Source organism: Rhineura floridana, chromosome 14 (assembly GCF_030035675.1).
Source record: "Rhineura floridana isolate rRhiFlo1 chromosome 14, rRhiFlo1.hap2, whole genome shotgun sequence".
Taxonomy (NCBI): domain Eukaryota; kingdom Metazoa; phylum Chordata; class Lepidosauria; order Squamata; family Rhineuridae; genus Rhineura; species Rhineura floridana.
This window is the reverse complement of record NC_084493.1, coordinates 12,065,355-12,087,797: the sequence shown is the minus strand read 5'-3', so window position 1 is coordinate 12,087,797 and position 22,443 is coordinate 12,065,355. Positions and strand designations below refer to the sequence as shown.

The 22,443-nt window shown below is 41.7% G+C and overlaps 1 protein-coding gene across 4 annotated transcripts in view; it reads right to left on the bottom strand.

The window, feature by feature from the left end:
* GALK2 (galactokinase 2) overlaps positions 1–22,443 on the bottom strand; it is a 96,216-nt gene that overhangs the window by 50,309 nt on the left and 23,464 nt on the right. For all 4 annotated transcript variants that reach the window (XM_061595040.1, XM_061595039.1, XM_061595037.1 and 1 more), the window contains exon 5: positions 16,635–16,781. In XM_061595040.1, the coding sequence (XP_061451024.1) occupies positions 16,635–16,781 (147 nt within the window). The remainder of the gene's footprint in view (positions 1–16,634; positions 16,782–22,443) is intronic.

Genomic DNA, 22,443 nt, shown 5'->3' with positions numbered 1-22,443 from the left:
TGGTCCTGGCTGGTACCAGCCTGCCAACAGTCCCATCTGCAAGTGATGGGTGTGCATTCTCTACTAGACCCGCAAGCATCTGTTCATTTTTACATTCAGGAAGGATTGGCAGGACCACCAGGGTGAACTGGCCGATCCAGGAGAACTTTGCCACAAGACAGCCCTAGGCTTCCCTTCATATGATGGATTGCTAGATTCCCAAATTGAACAGACCTGTGTCTATGGCTTCAGAGTCTTTCTAGTGATAGCAGCAAAACAACGGCAAGTGCAGTAGGAAAAAGAACAGCTTGTGCAAAAATACAAAACTTTCATGGTGGTGGAAGGTGCTGCACATACTCAGGGGGCAACTGGGTTCAAATCTCAGACATACCTACTAAGGATACCAACAATAAGAGAATGCCTCCAGCGAGCAAACTTCATCTTGCAAAAGCTGATGCTGATTCTCTCAGGCACAGGTAGCAATACTTTTAGTTCCACCTACATTAAAGGGTTATGGTGCAACAACAGGGTTTTACTCTTACTGGTCAAATACTTTTGAAGAAAAATCGGTACCTGCAAAGACAAAGCTTACTATGGCCAAAGAGGTAAGGGTGATGGCAAATAAAAGCATAGATTTTGCAGGGGAAAGTTGCTTTTGCCAATTTACCTTCCCCCTGCATGAGAAAAAAAACTGACAATAGTAAACACAGATTGCAGTTTTTCGAAACTTCTGTTGCTACTGGCTGGAATAGCTGCATCTTCAGAAGACTAAGGCAACAGCTTCCTAGCCATTAGCTCAGGAATAAACTAGACATTCCAGCTTATTTTCCTGGTTTGTTGACTGACATTAAGCCAGAGTTCCCTGGTTCAAATATAACTAAAACATCTGGCTTAATGCAATCCAGGATTTCTGTTGTGATGCCAATGAGTGATGGGGAGGGGAGGGGTAAGGAAGGGACGTGTTTCATAAACCATGGTTTACGAAGCTTTGGATGATCGTCCAGTTGTGACAAATGTTTATGCTTGACCTTAGCTATGTATTAGATTGTATAACCAAGACTGTATACACACCTTACATTTAAAGCACATTATTGCTCCCAAAGAATCCTGGGAACTACAGTTTGTTAAGGGGGCTGGGAATGGCAGCTCTGTGAGGGGTAAACTACAATTTCCAGGATTCTTGAGGAAAATAATGTGGGAAAATAAAATAGTGTGGTGTAGTGGTTAAGGTGTTGGACTATGACCTGGGAGACCAGGGTTCAAATCCCCACATAGCCATGAAGTTCACTGGGTGACCTTGGGCCGGTCACTGCCTCTCAGCCTCATGAAAACCCTAATCATAGGGTCGCCATAAACTGGAATCGACTTGAAGGCAGTATATTTACATTTTTTAACGTGCTTTAAATGTATGGCGCGTACATAGCCCATGACTATAATTTATACCTTTATAATAAAAAGTTTCATTAGATGTGCAGTACAATGCTGGATTTTCACAAAAACCTACAAGGATATTTAAAACTTTGTGCAGAGGTGAAGGGAAAGGATCCTGAAAGTAAAGGTAAGTCCTGTGGGCTCTGTGGGTTTCCCTGCTAAATTCACCTTGTAGGAATTTAGCCACTGGCAAACAATGATGCCCTTGCGGAGGTGAGACCAGGTGGGCATAGTGTTTCCATTTCCCAGAAGCTCAGTTTAGCTGTCAGGATGCTGGGAAACCACCGCCCACACATGCACACACATGAGCACTTGCTGAGGCAACCCCATCTGGAATGCACTCAAGAAGGCAGTAACCATCGCATCATTGCTGTGTGAAAATCACATCATGTGGAAACACCTTGAAAAGCCAAACTGTTAAAGAGATGAACCATCTCTTTCCATAAGCAGCCTCTCCGAAGCCCTCTGAACGCCGTTTCACCACGTGGTGCAAACAACTACAAAAGTATAAACACAACATCTGTGCAATATTAGCACTATTAAACCATGACTTTACCTCAGAGTATACAACTCAGACAATATGTATGGGATTTGACATACTTCCTTTTACCATGTAGTAACTGTCTGCACTTTTTTTAAAAACCATCCTTTTATCACACTTACTTCTGGTTCCATATACAGCCTGTTATCACAAGCAAATCACCACATCATTGACATTCTTTTTTTAAAAATTTACCACATGAGAAGAATGGGTGATGTCAGTGGACCACAATCTACTACTGTTCTGGCATACAGTAGATGTGATAGTATATTCCAGTGTAAAGATATGAGGCCCCTCACAGTAGTAGCTTCTATTTATTCTTTGCTATTAACTTCTCTTGTCACTCACAACCAGCTTGCTTGTTGGCTCATACCTTCCACCACCCTGGGCCTTCTCAACATTTATCCTCAAACATGTCTGTTAGCTACATCAGAGGTCCCGGCAGATGTTCCCTAAAAGATTAACTGCCTTGGAGATGAGCATAAACAACAAACTCATTTTTCTTTTATTATCCAAACAAAAATGGCACAAACACCCCTTATATAGCTCACTGGGAACTTACGTCCTCAGAATAGATGGCCACACAAACACACGCACAAGTTCAGCTATTGCCCCCACCAACTCAGCTTCTATCTTTAGCCCCCACTTTCCTAAAAGAATCAGCCTGGTGCTAATTAAAGGCTGCTTCCCATGTTATCCAGAGACTGGGTTGAAGGCGCGTGGCGTATGGCACATGCTGAAGCTAACCAGGTCTGGCCCTATGAATGGCTGCAGGGGAAGCTGCTTGGGAACAAGCACAGAGGTATAAGCGTGTTAAACTAGTGGTTCCCCAACTTCCTCCCCCGCCCCAAAAATTTCTGAGGGGTCTTGGTGGCTCACTTAATGATTTTTCTGCCTGTTGCAGCAATTGTGCTGCACTGTGCTAGATGCTGTATGATTTTTAATTGCATTTCTACAGACATGCCGTGGAACATCTGAATGAAGCGCACAGACCAGCAGTGGTCCACGGACCATAATTTGGTAACCTCTGTGTTAAACCAAACAACCCAGTGGAGGCTGGTCTTTTAGGGCAAATGGGGCAGTTCCCCACCCTCAGTCTGCTCTTAGCCAGCCCCCAACTGCCTGCCTTCTTACTTACATCTAGTCCAGGGAGTGGCATGGTCTATCAGCTCCCCCCTCCTTAGTCTCAGAGTGCCATTGTAGAACTCAGGAGGATTGGGACACAATTAGAATGAGTTGGCTTTGCCTGTCATTGGCTCTGGCTGCACATAATGTTGGGCTCCCTGCTTTTTGCCCCACCAGTCACAATGGGCACTTGCTACCACTGCAAACAACCAAAAACAAATTATTACACAGTATCCTGCTGGGGTGCAGAAGTAACGTTCAAACTACAGCGGGGCTAGAGGGATCCCAGCCCTCTTACCTTTTGTGATGGCCCCCTTAGCTCCTGTTTTAGAAGGCTGGGGAGAGAACATAACTTGGCTAAAACTGGTGGGAGGGAGAAGGTTCCCTACAACTCCCACCATAATTCAGGCAACACACAGAAGAGCTGGTTCTCAAAATTCTGCCTGCCTCCTTTTTAAAAAAATGCAACCCGGATGTTCGTATCAGTTGGCAGCTATTAATTCCAGACTGGCAGCATGTGAGCCAGGGATGTTTATCAATGGTGGGTTACACAAGAGATCATGTTTAGCTTTTTTATGTTTATGCAATGAAATAACATTCAATCAGAAAATATCTAATTAGAATGGAGAAAAACAACATCATCAAGAACAGCACCACATTCTGCAAGAATGCCTGCCTACTGCAATGCATTAACCCCCTCAAATGTACACACTAAATACTGTCCCATACACTTTAAAAGACTGCGGTATAACAGATCTTGAGGATAATGCTGTTTCAAATAAGCTGGAGCACGCACACCACCCCCTGATGATTCTATCCTCCTCACCCTTAATTGTAGGGTTGGTGCAAAAATTGGACAAATCCTCCACTCCAAAATCTACTTGCTCCTCCAGACTCACTATTTCTCTAATTCTTCATTTTATTATTACTTGAAATATTTATAATATTTATAATCGGTTCAGTTCGAGGACGTGGACAAGGTGCTTGGACAGGTACATGCAACCACTTCAGTACTAGATCCTTGCCCCTCTTGGCTAATAAAAACTGGCAAGGAGGGAACAGTTGGCTGGGCCAGGGAAGTGATAAATGCCTCCTTGCGAGAGGGAGTGGTCCCTGGCTGTCTGAAGGAGGCAGCAGTGAGACCACTCCTGAAAAAGCCTTCCCTGGACCCAGAGGATTTCAGCAGCTACAGACCAGTGGCAAATGTTCCATATCTCGGCAAGATCTTGGAACGAGTGGTTGCTGACCAGCTCCAGGCGCTATTGGATGAAACTGATTATCTAGATCCATTTCAATCGGGTTTCAGGCCCGGTTTCGGCACTGAGACGGCCTTGGTCGCCCTGTTTGATGATCTATGTCGGGAGAGAGACAGAGGGAGTGTAACTCTGTTGATTCTCCTTGATCTCTCAGCGGCTTTTGATACCATCGACCATGGTATCCTTCTGGAGAGGCTTGCGGAGTTGGGAGTTGGAGGCACTGCGTGGCAGTGGTTCTGCTCCTACTTGGCAGGCCATCTCCGGAAGATAGTGCTTGGGGAACATTGCTCGACACCGTGGGTACTCCAATGTGGGGTCCCGCAGGGTTTGGTTTTGTCTCCCATGCTTTTTAACATCTATATGAAGCCGTTGGGTGCGGTCATCAGGAGTTTTGGAGTGCGTTGTCACCAGTACGCTGAAGACACGCAGCTCTACTTCTCCTTTTCATCTTCCTCAGGTGAGGCGGTCAATGTGCTGAACCGTTGCCTGGACGCGACAATGGACTGGATGAGAACCTACAAACTGAGACTCAATCCTGATAAGACTGAGATGCTGTTGGTGGATGGTTTTTCCAATCAGATGGTGGATACATATCCTGTCCTGGATGGGGTTACACTCCCCCTAAAGGAACAGGTTCGTAGTCTGGGAGTTGTTCTAGACTCTTCCCTGTCACTTGAGGCTCATGTAGCCTCGGTGGCATGGAATGCATTCTACCAACTTCGATTGGTAGCCCAGCTACGTCCCTACCTGAGTAAGGAGGATCTTACATCAGTAGTACATGCTCTGGTAACCTCACGTTTGGATTACTGTAATGCGCTCTACGTAGGGCTACCTCTGAAGACGGTTTGGAAGCTACAGCTGGTGCAAAATGCGGCGGCCAGACTGCTAACAAGAACGAAGCGGTCTGACCATATAACACCTGTTTTGGCCCGCTTGCACTGGCTTCCAATACGCTTCCGGGCCAAATTCAAAGTGTTGGTATTAACCTATAAAGCCTTATACGGCGCGGGACCTCAATATCTGTCGGAACGCCTCTCCCGCTATGAACCGGCTCGTACACTACGGTCTGCTATGAAGGCCCTCCTCCGGGTCCCGACTCATAGGGAGGCCCGGAGGGCAGTGACAAGATCAAGAGCCTTCTCAGTGGTGGCCCCCAAACTATGGAATAGTCTCCCCGAGGAGGTTTGCCTGGCGCCGACACTATCATCCTTTCGGCACCAGGCTAAAACCTTTCTCTACTCCGAGGCATTTTAATTTTTTGTTAATGATTGTAATGTTTGTAATTTGATTTTAGCCTTTGCTGTTTTTAGATTGTGAAATTTGATTTTAGACTGATGTTTTTGTATTATATTGTATTTTATTGTATCTATGTTCACCGCTCAGAGAGCTATTGCTAGTCGGGCGGTATATAAGTTTTAAAAATAAATAAATAAAATAACCCACTCTTCACTGAATATTTTAATTCTCCAATCCGTACAGGCTCTCACCTCCAGGGCTCACCCACAGCCAGATGGGAGTCATTTCCCTGCTTTGCAGTCTCATGTGGTTGGAATATGTGTGCATGCCAGAAACACAGATGTGCACAGGACTGAACACATAGGCCTTTCCCCTTCTCATCATTGCCTTCCTGCTAACTCACAGGCATCAGGGAGGCCATGAAGCCAGTGTGGTATAATGGTTAGAGTGTTGGACTAGGACCTGGGAGACCAAGAGTCAAATCCCCACTCAGCCATGAAACTCCCTGGGTGACGCTGGGCCAGTCACTATCTCTCAGCCTAACCTATCTTACAGGGTCGTTGTGCGGATAAAATGAAGAAAGGAGAACTATGAATGCCACTTTGAGCTCCTTGGAGGAGAGGTGGTATACAAATGTAAAATATAAATAAATAAAAACTTTCTCTCTGTTGTGCTAGCTTTGCGCTTTCAACATGTAGGCACTTTCAAACAAGCAGTCCCCGTCGGCATTCATATTTATTACGTCCCTTGTGCATTCTGAGGTGGTACAATCCCACGCAGCAGCCATGGGCAAACTTCAGGTTTGTGGGATCTTTTTTCTTTTTTTACTAAAACTCTAAAGCCTGCTAATCAGAAGCAGGTGCAAGATGGTAACTCAGAGAGCCAAGGCCCACTGCTCCCACACACTGGAAAAATATGCGTATGTGACAAATCTGCATCTGAGTCAATAGATTCTAACAGACCTAATTTAGAAGGGAGGAATATGCCTTTTGACATAACAGTTGCTACTGTAAAACAATTAAGAGTCATAAAAACTTTGCTGATCTAATGCAAATTGGCCAGTAAATCCTGATCTACGTTCAACATCAAAGGCCCTCCTCCGGGTGCCTACTCCGAGGGAAGCTCGGAGGATGGCAACAAGGGAGAGGGCCTTCTCAGTGGTGGCCCCCAAATTAGGGAATGATATATTTTATGAGGTGCACCTGACACCAACACTGCTATCTTTTCAGCGCCAGGTCAAGACTTTCCTCTTCTCCCAGGCATTTTAGCATGTGTTTTTAAATTGGTATATTTGTTTTTAATGTTTTTAATTGTTGTAAACCACCCAGAGAGCTTCGGCTATGGGGCGGTATACAAATGCAATAAATAAATAATCAAACAAACAAATAAATAAATATTTTCTGTTGGGACTTCCCAGGAGGATCGCTCCGCCTGTGCTGCCTCTGAGACGGGCTCCCGTCTTGGATGAATTTTTTTCAGTTTTAAAACCAGTCAGAAGGGCTTTTTGACTGGGGATAATTTCTTCCGGATAAGGAAGAAATGTAGAGATTTCCCACACAGCTTTGTTGTGTTTGTTGGAGACTGGAATTCATTAGAATTGACTGTGAAAGAAGGTCTTCCAGCAGCTCGGACGGAGCTAGGATTTCTAGCTAGCTCAGCTGATTAAGTGAGCCGTTTTTTTTTCTTCAAAGAAAAACGGATTAACAGGCAAGCATTCTCTTGTCTACGCTCATTATTTTGTTATCTATACAGCTAAAGAGATTTGTCAAAGAACCAGCAATTAAGAAACCCTGGGTGAGTCATAACCTTCTCTTTTATTCACGAAACTAAGGGGAAGAAAATAAAAATAGCCTATCTTTTTTTTTTATTGCAAAAAGCTGGCATGGAAATCAGCATTATAAAGATTACAAACGGATGAGGGGTTTCTAATTGGAAGAGAATTTTTTTTTTTTTATTTATAAGACTTTTGAGTAATATATGTCTGGGACTATTTTTTCCGGTCTACTTTTTTTTTCTTTTTTTTTGACGAATCTGCTCATTCTTTCTGCTACTAGTTATTTGGATGCTGTGAACTAAAGCTGTTTTTGCACTTCTGGACATATAAGAGATAAGGAAGTCCGTGCTGTCTAGAGTGTGACGTCAGTTGGTTTGAAAGATTAACTCCTTTGTAACTGGATAAAGAAATAAACTGTTCTTTGCTTGGGACATTGAAAATTGAAGGAGTTTTGTTCCTTTGGTTTTAAGAATGACAATTAAAAAGATGGTTGAGACCATGGATGTACAAGAAGGGACTTTATCTTTAGATATGTTCCAGAAAATAATGAATGGGATTAAGCTAACAAAACAAGAACTGAGAAATAACAGACAAGCATTGAAAATTGAATTTGGCGAAATGAGACAGAAGCTGAAAGAAATTCAGGATTCTATGAGAAAGGAGAATAAAGATAGATCTGGAAAACCAAAAAAGGATGAAAGAAAAATTAAAGGCAAGGTTCAAACTATGGAGATTGGATTAAATATGGACTTGGAAAAAGATTTGGATTCCCTGGCTGTGATGGATCCTGGAGACAAATATTACGGTTTGGAACTCAGCGCTGTCCCTGAAGGAATTGATGAAGAGATTGGAGATAAAGATATTATCGGTTCGAAAAAATTCTTGGACTGGAAGGATTTGATGGAACTTGAAATGGAGAAAGTTTACAGAATTAATCCCTGTTTTGTGTCAATGGAAAAACCTTCAAGAGATGTGCTAGTGTATTCTGTAAAAAAGAGGAACAGAGATGCGGCTTTGCAACAATACTTCAGTGATACGTTCGGAATTGATGGCAAGGAAATATATGTGATAAAGGAAATTCCTATCAGACTCTTATTATATGACTATGACAGCAAGATTATTGGGTGCGTAAGGATGGAAGATGGAACCAACACGGATAATGGAAGAAGAGCGATTTGAAATTACTGGACTTAGTAGACTTGATGAGTTGGATTAATTGACATGTCTATCTAGAAAAAAATTGATGGACATATATCTCAAGGATTGGAAACTTCTCTTTGACTTTTTGTGGAAGAATAAAATGATATGATGTTAATGAGATTTGATACCAACTAAGATAACCGCTGGAGGAAGGTGATTTTATAATCTATTAAGAGACAGGCTTGTTATATATTATAGACTTATAGCTGAACTACGACAAATCGGAAGTCAATAGGTTTTTTTCCTTTTTTTATTGTATTAGTTATTAATTTGTGTTTTTTCTTTTTGTATTGTTTTGGTTTTGAAAATTTGAATAAAAATTAATTGAAAAAATATATATATATTTTCTGTCCAACTGTGCTGTAGAGGATTGAGAAGACGGATCGGCACTGTTTCTCCTTAAAATACTTACAGCTTGTTTCCCTTAAGCTTGCCTAGTGCCATCCAAACTCCTGTCTTCCAGTCGTAACTCAATGCCCTTTGCCAAACCGTCGTGCTTTTCTCGGTAAGTGGAATAGCTATCCCTTCTCTAGTGTATATATAACCTGTCCAGGAAAGAGAGACTGCACTGCTTCAGTGACTTGGTATTCATGTAGTGGTTAAGGTGTTGGACTACGACCTGGGAGACCAGGGTTCGAATCCCCACACAGCCATGAAGCTCACTGGGTGACCTTGGGCCAGTCACTGCCTCTCAGCCTCATGAAAACCCTATTCATGGGGTCGCCATAAGTCGGAATCGACTTGAGGACAGTACACACATACACTGCCTTATACTGAGTCAAACCATCTAGCTCAGTATTGTCTGCACTGACTGGCAGCGGCTCTCCAGGGTTTCAGGCAGGAGGCTCTTCCAGCCCTACCTGGAGGTGGGGATTGAAACTGAGACCTTCAGCACACAAGGCAGATGTTCTACCACCGAACTATAGCCCTTCCTAATTTACAAGCTAGTTTCCAGAAGGGTCCCCGAATAGGCATAGGAGAAACCACTAGACTAGCGGGTAAATCCCTGGTTTTGATAATGTATTCTTGCACTGAGCAGGGGGTTGGACTCGATGGCCTTATAGGCCCTTCCAATTCTACTATTCTCTGGCTCTATGTATATTTACATGTGATTGAGAAAAGGAGGAATGTAATTTTACGTTAGATGAACAGAGATCACAACGTACCAAAACACAAGCTACCGTATGTGCCAGTTCCTTGGAGTATGGATTTTCTAGAATGGATTAACCAAGCACTTAGTGAGACTTAAACTGCACCATGCATGTTATTTTAATCATAAAGTTAATTCCACCTTGTTCCGAGTATGCGAAATAATTATAACTTTAATCAAAATTGAAAAATTAGAACATGAATTGAAATTTTAAATGGATAAAAATGTTTGAAAAGGTTCACACCAGTCCTGCAGTAGAAAAATCCAAACACGCTTTTTTAAAGATTCCCATTTCCTTTCTGTTTTGCAGGTAAGCATTTCTGAATTATGGGAATGAACGCCTATACTTAGCAGTCTTAGAATAGTACATTAAAATCTCTAAACTCTTTGCCTGCCACCATCCCTGTAACTCTTTCACCATGTAACAACTGGTAAATTAAAACAACAACAACAACTGTGTGTGCAAAGCAGAAAACCTTTGACTGTACTGAGCCCATCACTCAAATTAATGTTGCTTACTGTTTGCTCACTAACCTTTTGTCCAGAATACCAATCATTATAACAGCTGGTGGAGGAGATAAGGAGGCCCTGGATATTGTAAGGACTTGGCTCATAGAAGCACAGGCCCAGTCTCAGCAGCACATAGAGTCCTTGGGCAGCTCCCAGGGACCCAGCTCTCTACCCTGTTCTCCTCTTTAACCGGCACTGTGACTCGGTGAGCACCAGATGGCAGGATCTGAAAGCTGCTGTTGTCATGGGCACCGTGGAGGACTCCTGGCGGCAACCAGGAGGAGGAATCAGAGGCTCAGCCAGAGGTGGTGTTAGAAATCTGGCTGAAGTGCCGCCACCACCAAGGACATGCTGGCCAATGTGCAGGCACCAGCAAGAAAACACCAGCTTTTCAACCAGTCCTGTTCAGAGAAACCTTCCCCACACAAATAGAAAACCCACCCTGAGCCTATTTAAAGGGTCTCAAGGGGCGTGTCTAATTGCCGTTGCTTGAGTAGCCATGCCCAGTTATGCTATGTACAGATGCAGAGTCCTGTATAACCAGTAAGCTGATCTATGAAACACTCCAAACTGAAATTCCACATTAAACATAACAGAGAAAAAAGCAACAGTGAGTCTGTGTCTGAATTCAAGAGGACTGGCCAGGACAGGCATTTAAATTTCCTACAATGTTCTAAGGCAGCGGTAGCCATTTGGTGTCCTGCAGAAGTCGTTAGGCTACAAGGCCCATCAGCCTCAGGCAATGGTCAGGGATGATGTAGTCAAATGTGTTTCAAATATAAATCTTTCTTCGGGGGCATTCTTAAGTACAACCAACTTAACTTGAGAATTAATTTAATTTAATTTTAATGTATTGGATTTCTTAGTCGCCCATCTGGCTGGCCATCCAGCCACTCTGGGCGACGTACAAAATGAACAAAATAACACAAAATGACACACCAATACAATAACATTAAAATCTTGGTCTTGAACTCTGTAGCAACACTAACTCTGGGACTGTGTCCAGAATGTCGCCATTTCGGTTACTAACCAAGAAGGGGTTGTTTTTATTTTTGTTTAAAATTAGTTTTGCTTGGCATTATGAACACTTCAGAAAAATATTCATGCTGTCGTTTGTTAAATATATTATGAGGAAAACAGTAAATTTGCTCTTTTTTGGTACATGCAACGACTAACCATGGTGAACCTGCAAATTTAAAAAGCACATGGATGGTACTTTCTAGAACACCCATAACCCCCCAAAAAACTTATACCTGCAGTTCTACACCCACTTACCCGGCAGCAAGCCCCATTGAACATAATGGGATTTACTTCTGAGTAGATATATACTGAATTGCCTGTGAACGTATTAAGCCTTTTTTCTGCTAATTTAATCTTAATTTGTACGTTTGAATTCCCCCCCCGATATTAATAATATGAGAGTTCAGTACATAAACTGTACACTGAAACTGTTAAAGAGATGCAAAACAAATAGGCAAGCAAGATCAATACATTAATATGTCATCTACGAATCAAAACTGGTGTTAAATATGATTTGATCAGATGACACCAGGCCCAGCTCCAGGTTTTTGTGAACCCTGATAATAGCATCAGTGGGTCCCTTTGGCACCACCCCTTTGGCACTTCCCCTTCTCCTTCTAACCACAACATTCCCCTCTTTGACCTCTCCCCTTTGGCTCTACCCTCTCTAAATTAAATGCAAGTCTTGTTCAACCCTCTATTGTCAAAGAAAATTCAATACACACTTCTGAATTTCACTGGTTGCTGTCTATAATGTTTTGTAAAACAATCCAAACTGTTTGTGAAATGAATCCATTAGTTGATTTTGAGCCAGATAGCAGAATGAAAAGCGTACATGGAGTAATACTAATACTAATTACTAATAGAGTCCTTACACTCAGTAAAGGTGCCATACAAGAACTAAGAAGAGCCCTGCTGAATCAGGTCAGTGACCTATCTAGTCCAGCATCCCATTCTCACAATGAAAAACCAATGCTATTCTACACGCATTTATCTAGATCCACTGAACATAATGTAAATTACTTATGAATAGGATAGCGTGCAATTCTGCAATAACTCCATACACAGTTAGGCCATAAATTAAACCACATAAATATTTTCCCCCAAAATGTTATTGATTAAACAGCAAACTTGAACAGTGCAACAAAAACTACATAAATGGGCTTATATTTAGATGTATTTTAAGCTAGTCAATCCTTATTATTCATCACTAAACTATTTGAGCCTAAGGCTGCAATCCTATAACCACTTGCATGGAAGTAAGCCCTAGTGAGCTCAGTGAGTTGTATAAACATTGGATTGCACTATAAATAGGATAGTTAACTGGAAATATTTCATTTACTTCGACTGCTGTGAGATCCCATCAATGTTAGACCCGATCCCAATCTCACCGAATATGACAACTTTTGTCCTTGGCTTCAAGACAAGACAGGAGTGTTTTGTTTTTTAAATAGCTATGTTGACTCACTATAATTGCCTTTTTCTAAAAATACAGCTAAATGTCACACAAATTGAAGCTCTCAACGCTTCATTTTTATGTCGGCTCAAGCATGTTTTGTTCCCCCCAACCACCATTAAACATGTCCTTAGTTGCTTCACTACTTGCAGTGCTACGAGAGGGAGTACCAGAGAGGGGCAACGGTGCTCAGGGATTTGACATTCCATCTGAAGAATCTACAGTCAAATGGTTCAAATGAAATTAATTACTACTTTCAAGTCCACCACAATGGTTTATTGTATGGCCATTGCATTCCCAGCCAACTGAGACAGTGGCAGTTTGAAGGCTCCACTTCCCAAACTGGAGAATGGAGTCTTCTTGATACTATGAAAGGCCATTGGGTATTTCCCACAACATCTCCAGAAAATTAACTGAAAATGGTATCATAACTAGATATGGCTGCTATCGGTATCAACAAGTGTCATTTTAGAATAGAACTAAGTTGGAATCTTGCAATGAACCCTTTCAAGCATTGCATCTGGAATGTTCCAGGTTGTTAACAACATGATTTCCTGCTAGGGATACAACAATTAATTGACTGATCTGTTAAATTAGGGGTGGGAAACCAATTTCATCCAAATGGCCGTAGGTATTAGCTCAGCCGGAAAAGTGTTATAGAACCTTTATGAACATTCCAAGGGTTCATAAGCTTCCCTATCCCCAACTCACATCTTACTCCCTTAACACGGGGGAGGGAAACCTCAAACCCAGGGGTCAAATGCAGCCCTTGTGGCCTCACTATCAGGACTCTCTCCAAGTCGCACACCCTCCTCAGTCACATGGCCTCTGCCCAGGCGTCACACCCTTTGCCAACAGTAGTACTGCAGCTTACCAGGAGGGGCAAGTCCATGGCGAGACCCACACAATGCAAACGCACTGCCGGGAGCGCCGGATTGGCTCTGCCAGTTCATTTGCACTGTATGGCCTCGCCCCTTGTGGTCAGCCAGAGTGACGCCAATGACAGGAGGTCAGGTAACCACCACTGTACCATTTCACCAATCGCTGCCACTCACCAGCCCTACTTCGTATCAAGTGCTTTTGCCTGGCTGGAAGGGGTCCGTGAACTTTGATCACGCTTCTTGGGATATGTGAGTGTGCGTAGAAACTAGCCAGTATTCTTTGTTTTGCCCACCACTGCTGTGTGGCCCCTGGAAGATTGCCCAGATGGCCTTCTGTCTGAAAAGGGTTCCCCATCTCTGTCTTACACTACACCAGGGGTTCCCAAGTGGTGATCAGTGGGCTTCATTCAGGTGGTCCACAGCACGTCTGCATTCAATATTCACATTGATTTTTAAATGTATTTTTATTGCTGATTTTATTTCTTATATTTTATTTTATTACAGTTTGAACTCTATCTTGAAATAATTAATCTGAAAACCATTTGAAATAAAAAAAGGAATTAAAATGTACAGTGAAAAATCATACAGCATCTAGCACAGCAAATTACAACTGCTACAACAGGCAAAAAAATCATGAAGTGGTCCACCAAGGCCATCAGAAAATTTCAAGCAGTTCATGGGGAGAAAAAATTGGGAACCACTACACAACACTACACTACATTAGCTAGATGATGTCTTAATGCTGCAAATGGTTAGCACTGTATATCTGGTTGGACAGTCTCCAAGATTCTCTCCAAACCACTGTGCATGCGTGATGACCTTTACCAAAAAAAAGAATTCTGGGCAAGAGGAGACAATACAGATTTCTAAACACATTAATCAGAGACAGCATAAACTGTTTTCTGAATTTACTTGTAACAGACAAAAGTATGTTGTTGTTTTAAAAATAAAACAGAGCCAATGTTTCATTTGAGTTTTAACTGCACAATTTTTTTTGTCTTTGAGTCTTCTGACTTTCTTTTTAGTCTACAGAAACATAACCCACACTAAAAGCAAGAACACTACAGAATCACCGTTGCTATCAAACCGACTCAGGACTTAATTATGCTTATCCGAAGTTTGAGTTAAAAGACTTTTATAATCAAGATTTTTGAATAAGATGTGGGTTCTTCCAAACTGAATATACAGCACTGAATGTACAATCCACAATCATATTATGTCAAAGTATTGGAAGCAGGATATACATCAAAACGTTTTCCTCTTTCCATTGGAAACCCATCAACAACTCCTAAAAATGTAAATGTACTGCCTTCAAGTCGATTCTGACTTATGGCAACCCTATGAATAGGGTTTTCATGAGGCTGAGAGGCAGCGACTTGCCCAAGGTCACCCAGTGAGCTTCATGGCTATGTGGGGATTCGAACCCTGGTCTCCCAGGTCGTAGTCCAACACCTTAACCACTACACCACACTGGCTCTCATCAACAACTCCTAGGGATTGCCAAAGGGCACCACCTAAAGGTACAAACAGTTAATTTAAAAGAAGGGGGCAGGCATTTAGGTATGTTTTCCTGTGATTGAAATGTGTTTTCCTGTGATTGAAATGTGTTTTAATTCTTTTTAATATTGTATTTTAGATTTTGTATCCTGTCCTGGGACCTGTTGGTGAAGGGCGGGCAAATAACAACAACAATAATAGTAACAATAATAATAGGACCACTAGAAGAGATTGACCTAAGTTGATCTTAACTGCTGGAATCCTAATGTCAGTCTGTCATACCAGGTTCTGACCTAAACTTGGCCAATGAATGAATCCCCCAAAGAGGACCGAGATCTCCCAATGACTGACCACCCCAGGTGAAGAGGCAAAGCCCCCCCTCAGACCAGCACTGAAGTTCCTGGTATACCTGGAGGGGTCTCCCCAGCGCTATGTCCAGGGAAAACCCTGGAAGAACCCTCCGGATGGGTTCCTAACCCACTTCTGGCAGAGGAACCCCCTGCAGAGTCAGAGGGGGAGGTCAAGTCTCGAGAAAACCAGCAGGAACAAGCCCAGACAACAGGTTGTTAATGAAGTGCATGCCTGTGAGCTGAATGTCACCTCACGACTCTAGAGTAACGGGCTCCTTGTGAGTAATGACACTCCTCAAGAGTAAAGGCTCTTAGAGTAGACTCAAGCATCTGCAGTTGGTGTTGGGTATGGTCTGGGAGGCCAAGCTATATCAAGCTTCAGTTGGGAGTCTGTCAGGTGCTGAAAACAAAGCATGCCATTCAGCTCCCTCTGCTAAACCTGGCTTGTTGCCTGCCCTGCAGGCTAGGCACGCAGCTTGACATTGCACCAGTCCAATCTTTTTTTAAAGATGGTTTTAAAGCTTTTTTTAAAAAAAATGTTTTTAATGTTGTTTTGTTTTAATGTATTTTAAGGTCTGTTTTTATGGTGTTTTAAAGTGTTTTTAGAGTTTCTGTTTGCCGCCCTGGGCTCCTGCTGGGAAGAAAGGTGGGATATAAATCAAGTAATAAATAATAAATAAATAAATCTAGGAACAATGTAAGGCCCATTACAAAGAGTGGAGTAAAAGACACTTTGAGATGTGTCGTCCACACAGCCTCAGCTCATACAGCCTGGTTTGGCCTGCAGAGGGAACAACAGGATCAGACAAGGCCATGTTAAGAGGCTCAGGGTAGGCTAAAATATAGCCCCCTTTTGCATTTCTAACGGGTACACCTTTCTTGCAAGTAAACATGGCCAAAGATACTTGCTCCAGTTTGCAATGAACTGTCCAATAGCTATTCATCGTGAAAACAACCCTGAGATCTTTCCACATATATAAATATATTAGCCTTCCCCAGCTCGGCGTCTGACAGATGTTTTGGACTACAACTCCCATAAACCTCTGCCAGCATGGCCAATGGTCAAGGATGATGGGAACTGTAGACCAGCATCATCTGGGGACTCAAAGGTTGAGAAAAGTTGATCTAGTCAGACCAAGGCATAATATGAATATTAACCATGTTGACATTGAATAGCTTCTACCGATTACACTTCCCCACCCACTGTCTCTCTCTGTCTCATTTTTACCTTTGAAAGAGTCTTTCCATTTGTCATAAGGGTCACAAGTCCTGCACAACAGACCAAGGCACTGGAACTGGAGAGACCAGAACTTGGAGGGATGGTGCCCTCTATAAGGCAGTTCATTCCACTTGGGTTGTCGAGACTGAAATGATCCTAAGAGAAAAATAACAAGCAAATAAATCATCTCAGGCACACGTTTGCAGTATGGAGTAAGTGTGGACTGGCTCTTACGTTAACACTGGGGTAGGGATGGGTGAGAATTTTGATTCAGTTCACATTTCAAGCAGGATTTACCCAATCCGCACTTTCTGAAACAATACGAGAACCGAAACACAGCTATCCTTCAAAATTCGCATTTACTAGAATTTTGGGATACAGTTCGCCAACTAAACAACATTTACAGAAATGTATATATTAGGGGAAAGCGTGCATAAAAATGAATACATGACTGAAAGCAACATGCAAAAAGGCATGAAATGATGAGAAATGGCTTGCAAAAATATGTACCTTTGTCAAAACTGCCTACAGAAATGTGTTGATTTGCAGAAATTCGCTCTAAAATGGGTAAGAATTTTCATGAGGATTTTTTTAAAAAAAATTCGCAGATCGCTGTAGAAATGTGGAGAACTGAACTTAACATTGGAAAAATTAGAAACGGAGAGAACCAAAACAGACAGATTTTTCCATCCCTACACTGGGGGCAGGATTGGCATAGTTTCTGCACCTGCATTTACAGGAACAACACCGTCTGTGAGGATCAGTTCCCAGAACCACTGCTTTTCAGAGGCAAGTGCCCATGGATCCTGAACCTGGGGCCTAAGGATACTTGGCTTCTTAGCTACCACCTAGTTCTAGTTAAAGGAGGGATGAGGAACATGTGACCCACTAGATGTTGCTGAACTACAACTCCCATCAGCCCCAGCAAGCACAACCAATGGCCAGGGATGGTGGGAGTTGTAGTTCAGCAACAACTGGAGGGTTAAAGGTTCCCCACCCCTGTGCTGACACTATAGAGAACTAGCTGGACCAGCAACAAATCAGGCAGTACCCCCTACAAAAAGCCTGAAACTCTGGTGCACATTTCCTGCAAGAGACTGCTTTTGCATTACCTCTGCCTTGCCCTCCTGCTCCAACCACTTAACTGGTGCTAAGGCAGACAATGCCAGTCACTTTCTAAATGACCCCATTTTTAAAAAATGTACTGCTTACAGCAGCATTTATTTCCTTTTAAAAAATGTTATTGATATTTCCAAGAGACATAATTGAGGAGCTTATACAACAAAACAACAACTACAGTATAACAAACCCTGGAGCAATGCAGCACTGATGTAGTAAACCAAAGTTTTCATTTAGACTTAGCAGTCCATATCCACTGGTCCTCAGTACTAACTAACCCTTAAGTTAGATATAGCAGCATTTCTTGTTGCATTAATGAATCACATATTCATAAATTAGTTACTACTAATAATTCCTGAAAACAGTTTACAGTTTTCAAGGTGCCATGCTAGCCATGGTTTCTTGTGCTAGCTCTTCTTCCAAACTCTTTCATGCCCTGTTTCTGTCTTGAACTGCCACAACAAACGAAGAAAAACCCACCTTAATTTTGGATGTCATTTTTTATATGTGCAGCTGTCAAACGCTGTCTGGTTTTGAACAGGAAACCCTACAAATCAGACAGTTCCCTAACTTTGCTACAGGCAGTTTGAGCCAAGATACAAGCACAAGAATCTTTCTTGTCCTGGTGATCCCAACGAGCCAGTCCTATGCCCACCACCTATCATAAAGCTCCCCGATCTCGTGTTCCCAATATGGGCAAGTCATTGCTGAGTGAGGGCACCAGGATAATCCTCTGTGCCCTCTCTCAATATTGGCAAGTCATTGCTGAGCAAGGGCATCAGGATATTCCTCTGTGTTGCTAGAATGCTGCTCAACCATCTCTCTTTCCTACTTACTTTTCCTGCTAGCAGATTACTTGCTAGCAATTGGACCTGAGCACCTAACAACAGGTGTTTGCCAGTACAATTTACAAACAGCTAAGGAAAAATCCAAAGCAACCCCCTGTCTATCTGCACCATACTGCTTGTTTTTCATTTACAGTGGAGCTATTTAGAGTCCCAAAGCACTACCGTATTCAGCCAGAGCAAGCTGTAAAAGGGATGCCTATGTGAAAAGACCCAAACCACATGCTTTGCAAACCACTTTGGCTTTGTAAGAAATTTCAGTACAGCTTGTGGATCAGGCTTTGAAAAGGTAACCCACTTTTACTGAAACTGTAGTACTTAAACTGAGTTAGTTCCGTTTTCTTTAATGGGACAAAGCCAGCTTAAGAGGTCTGCGGCTTACCCTTGAAAGTAATCATTCTAACTCCCAGACTCCTAGTACAAGATCAGCAGACGAGCTACTGGGCCAGCAACACCAACTCATAAGCTAAAATATGTTAACAATTTCCCAAAAAGTCTACACATTGTCAATCAAACATCTGTTTTATCCAAGTGGATGTTTTATGGGTAGACCAGATGCCAAATGGGTTGCCAATGCTTCAAATCAAATAGATATCAAATGTATTATTGTTGTTGGTACAGATGAAGGAAAGATTAATAAAATATCAAATATGATCACAGGAGTAGGGAATTGTGGTCTGTATTTACTGTTCTCACTGCTAACTGAATGGGAAGCATACAACATATACTGCAACAAACATTTCTAATGGTAGAGATAATTTTTCCCCTGCAAAAAATTGGCAGAACTTATCTGAAGTTGCTTTAGCTTCTGATGACAACTAACAAATCAATATTTTTATAACAAAGCAGTACGTTTCAAATATTTCTTCCACTACTAAGCCTCTTTCAAGCTGGCTAAAAATAACATGCCTACAAAACACATACACGCTAAGAAATAGACCTATGCATATGATTGTTCCATCAAGTATTTTAGTCCTGGGAAGAAGGACCATTTTCTGGATGAACGTTGCTTTTCACCATATATAAAGGGGTGGGTTTTTTTTACCGTTCTTTTATTATTTTGAGGTGCTGAATCTGAATACGAAGAGTGCCACTTTTTAAATCTTGGGGAAATTTCACAATTTCAGTTAAGACACAACCTTTTTTTCTTTTATACTTCATTTCATTTAACTGCATGAGACTCATCTAATTTGGATTATAAGCATTTCAAAATTGTCTAAGAATTCTGAGGACATTGATCAGTGGTGGATCCAAGGATACTGTTGGGGGGCACTTTTCCAGGACTGTTAAGCATGTTGCCTGCCTTCAAGTAAAAATGCAGAATTCCAATAAAAAGCAGCATTTATTAATATATTTACTATTTTAGATGGCATTTTTAAGCATTAGAATGTACTTTTATTACTAAATTTAAGAATTAAATTACTAAATTATTATTATTAATTTAAGTATCAGCACTAATATCGTTATTGCTGCCGTCCAGACCATCATGTATAATTCCATTGCTGCATTCACCTTGGCAAGTGCCAAAAGTTGTACACCTTAATTGGACTTTACTGCACCCACATGCATTACAACCTTTGCGGCATGAACATCTCATAAGATTCAGTATCATGTTAGGTGCTAGAGAGGTACCTTGTGGCAACTTCCTCTGTTGTGGGTGCCAAAATCTCCCGCCCAAACTCCAGAGGGTCCACTGGAAATAAACCAATTAGATGGGCAGGCTTCCATAGTGTTCTTTGGGGATGTGCTTGTCTGTAGTGTTGCTGCAATGCACCGGGTGTTGGAGGCAACTTGGAATGTTTGTTACTGTGTGGTTGGCCTTATGGTTCATCCACAAATGAGCACGCAAGCCTTCTGTCGAGGTCTCCCCTCAGCTGTATAGCTCAGCAGCAAAGATGTCACACTGTTTCACTACAACTGTTCTTCTGAAGAAGGGTCGCCAACAGCTTTCTGTGTCTCTTTTGGAGAATGCTCATCATGTGGCCTTTACCAATTCCAGCAAGAAATGAGGTTGTGTTACAACCAGTTAGACCATGAGCAGCTAGCACATCTATTATACATGGGTTGTGATCTGTGACAGCATCACTTATGTCAATTGCTGATTTGGACCCACCACGTTCTTCCATTGTAGTCAGTATTAATATGCATTAGTATATACGTGATATGCCAGCAGCAGCAAAACATCAGTGTCATCGCACCTTACTCATATCGGATGATCTGGGGCATTTGCCGCCTCCTGCATGGTTATGTACACAATATTTAAGGGAGCTTCCTCATGTGTTGTTGATGGGCCCCACAACCCAACATTAACTTCCACTGATGATTGCTCTGGACAGTTAAAATAAGTATGTGGGTTTGGTGGCATCACCATTCATTAGTGCATCAACAATCAATGTAATCAATTGTGTTTTTGTCTTCATAGAGTCCAGTACCATTTCTCTTTTTGGTAGCAGAGAAGCCAGAGACCGTTGGTATTGCCTGGAATTGGCTTCCTGTTGTCTCTTTTGTGCAGGAGCTTTGACATTTTTCTCAAAGTATCTGTCAAAAACTACATGCATGACCAGAGTTTGTTTCAGTTCTCGATCTACCATCGCTTTGTATGCACTCATGTGCATTTGCACAATAGCTGGCTGCACTGGCCACAACACACACCAGAGCATGGCACAACCATCAAGAATAATTGGGTGGGGTAGAGAATGGATCGTTGGAGCAGTTCTCATGACGGCAACTGGGGCAAGTAAATGACTAAGTACAGCATCCATGACGACGTCTCGAGATGATGTGCGCAATCCCATTGTGCAAGTATAAATCAAAGTATAATCCACAACCACTTCACAATTACCTGCTTCACAGATTTGGTGATTGTTGTTATCGTTTTACATTTTTGGTAATAGTTCCATGAAAACCAGAGGGCCAGTTGCTCACAAATTCATGTACTGACTACTCTCTACAGCTATTACGTCATGCACATTTAACTAGCAACCTTTCAGAATTTGGCCACTGACTATGTTTATTAATCTGTTCATTGTGTGACTGCTGTCATCAAGTGGATCAATACACGTTGATAAATAATTCCAGGTCTTCATGCGATCTGCACAGTCAGCTTGATATGTGGATCAGCCTCTTCCTTGTGACAGGTCATGACATTCTCAACATTCCCTTCCTTCATGTCTTCCACATCTTTTAAAATCTGACCAAAAATATATGTAATATTGTGAGATTTTCCCAAAGTTTAAAGAGTGGCACTCCTTAAACCATGGGTTTAAATATAATAATACTAGAATCAAGGTTTAAAACCTTGGGCTTAAGATCAAAGTGTTAATATAATACTGTAACATTTTCCCAGTATTTAGAGAGTGGCGTTCTTTGGAATCAGCACCTCAAAATCATATATGGAAAGTAAATATATATATATATATATATACCCCGGACTATTTTTACACATAGCACTGTGTGAGCATTTGTATATAAACCTATCAGCAAAAAAAGTGTTCATGGTTTCAGTTCAATTTTGAATAGCTTATTATTTATTTATTTATTTATTATTGATTTATATCTCACCCTTCCTCCCAGCAGGAGCCCAGGGCAGCAAACAAAAGCACTAAAAACACTTTAAAGCATCATAAAAACAGACCTTAAAATACATTAAAACAAAACAACTTTAAAAACACTTTTCTAAAAAGCTTAAAAAACATCTTAAATAAAAAGAGTTAAAAAAACACATTGTTTAGGGAGAAAAGGTTTTTAAAAAATATTAAAAAGCAATTCCAACACAGACGTAGACTGGGATAGGTCTCAACTTAAGACGCTTGTTGAAAGAGGAAAGTCTTCAATAGGCGCCAAAAAGATAACAG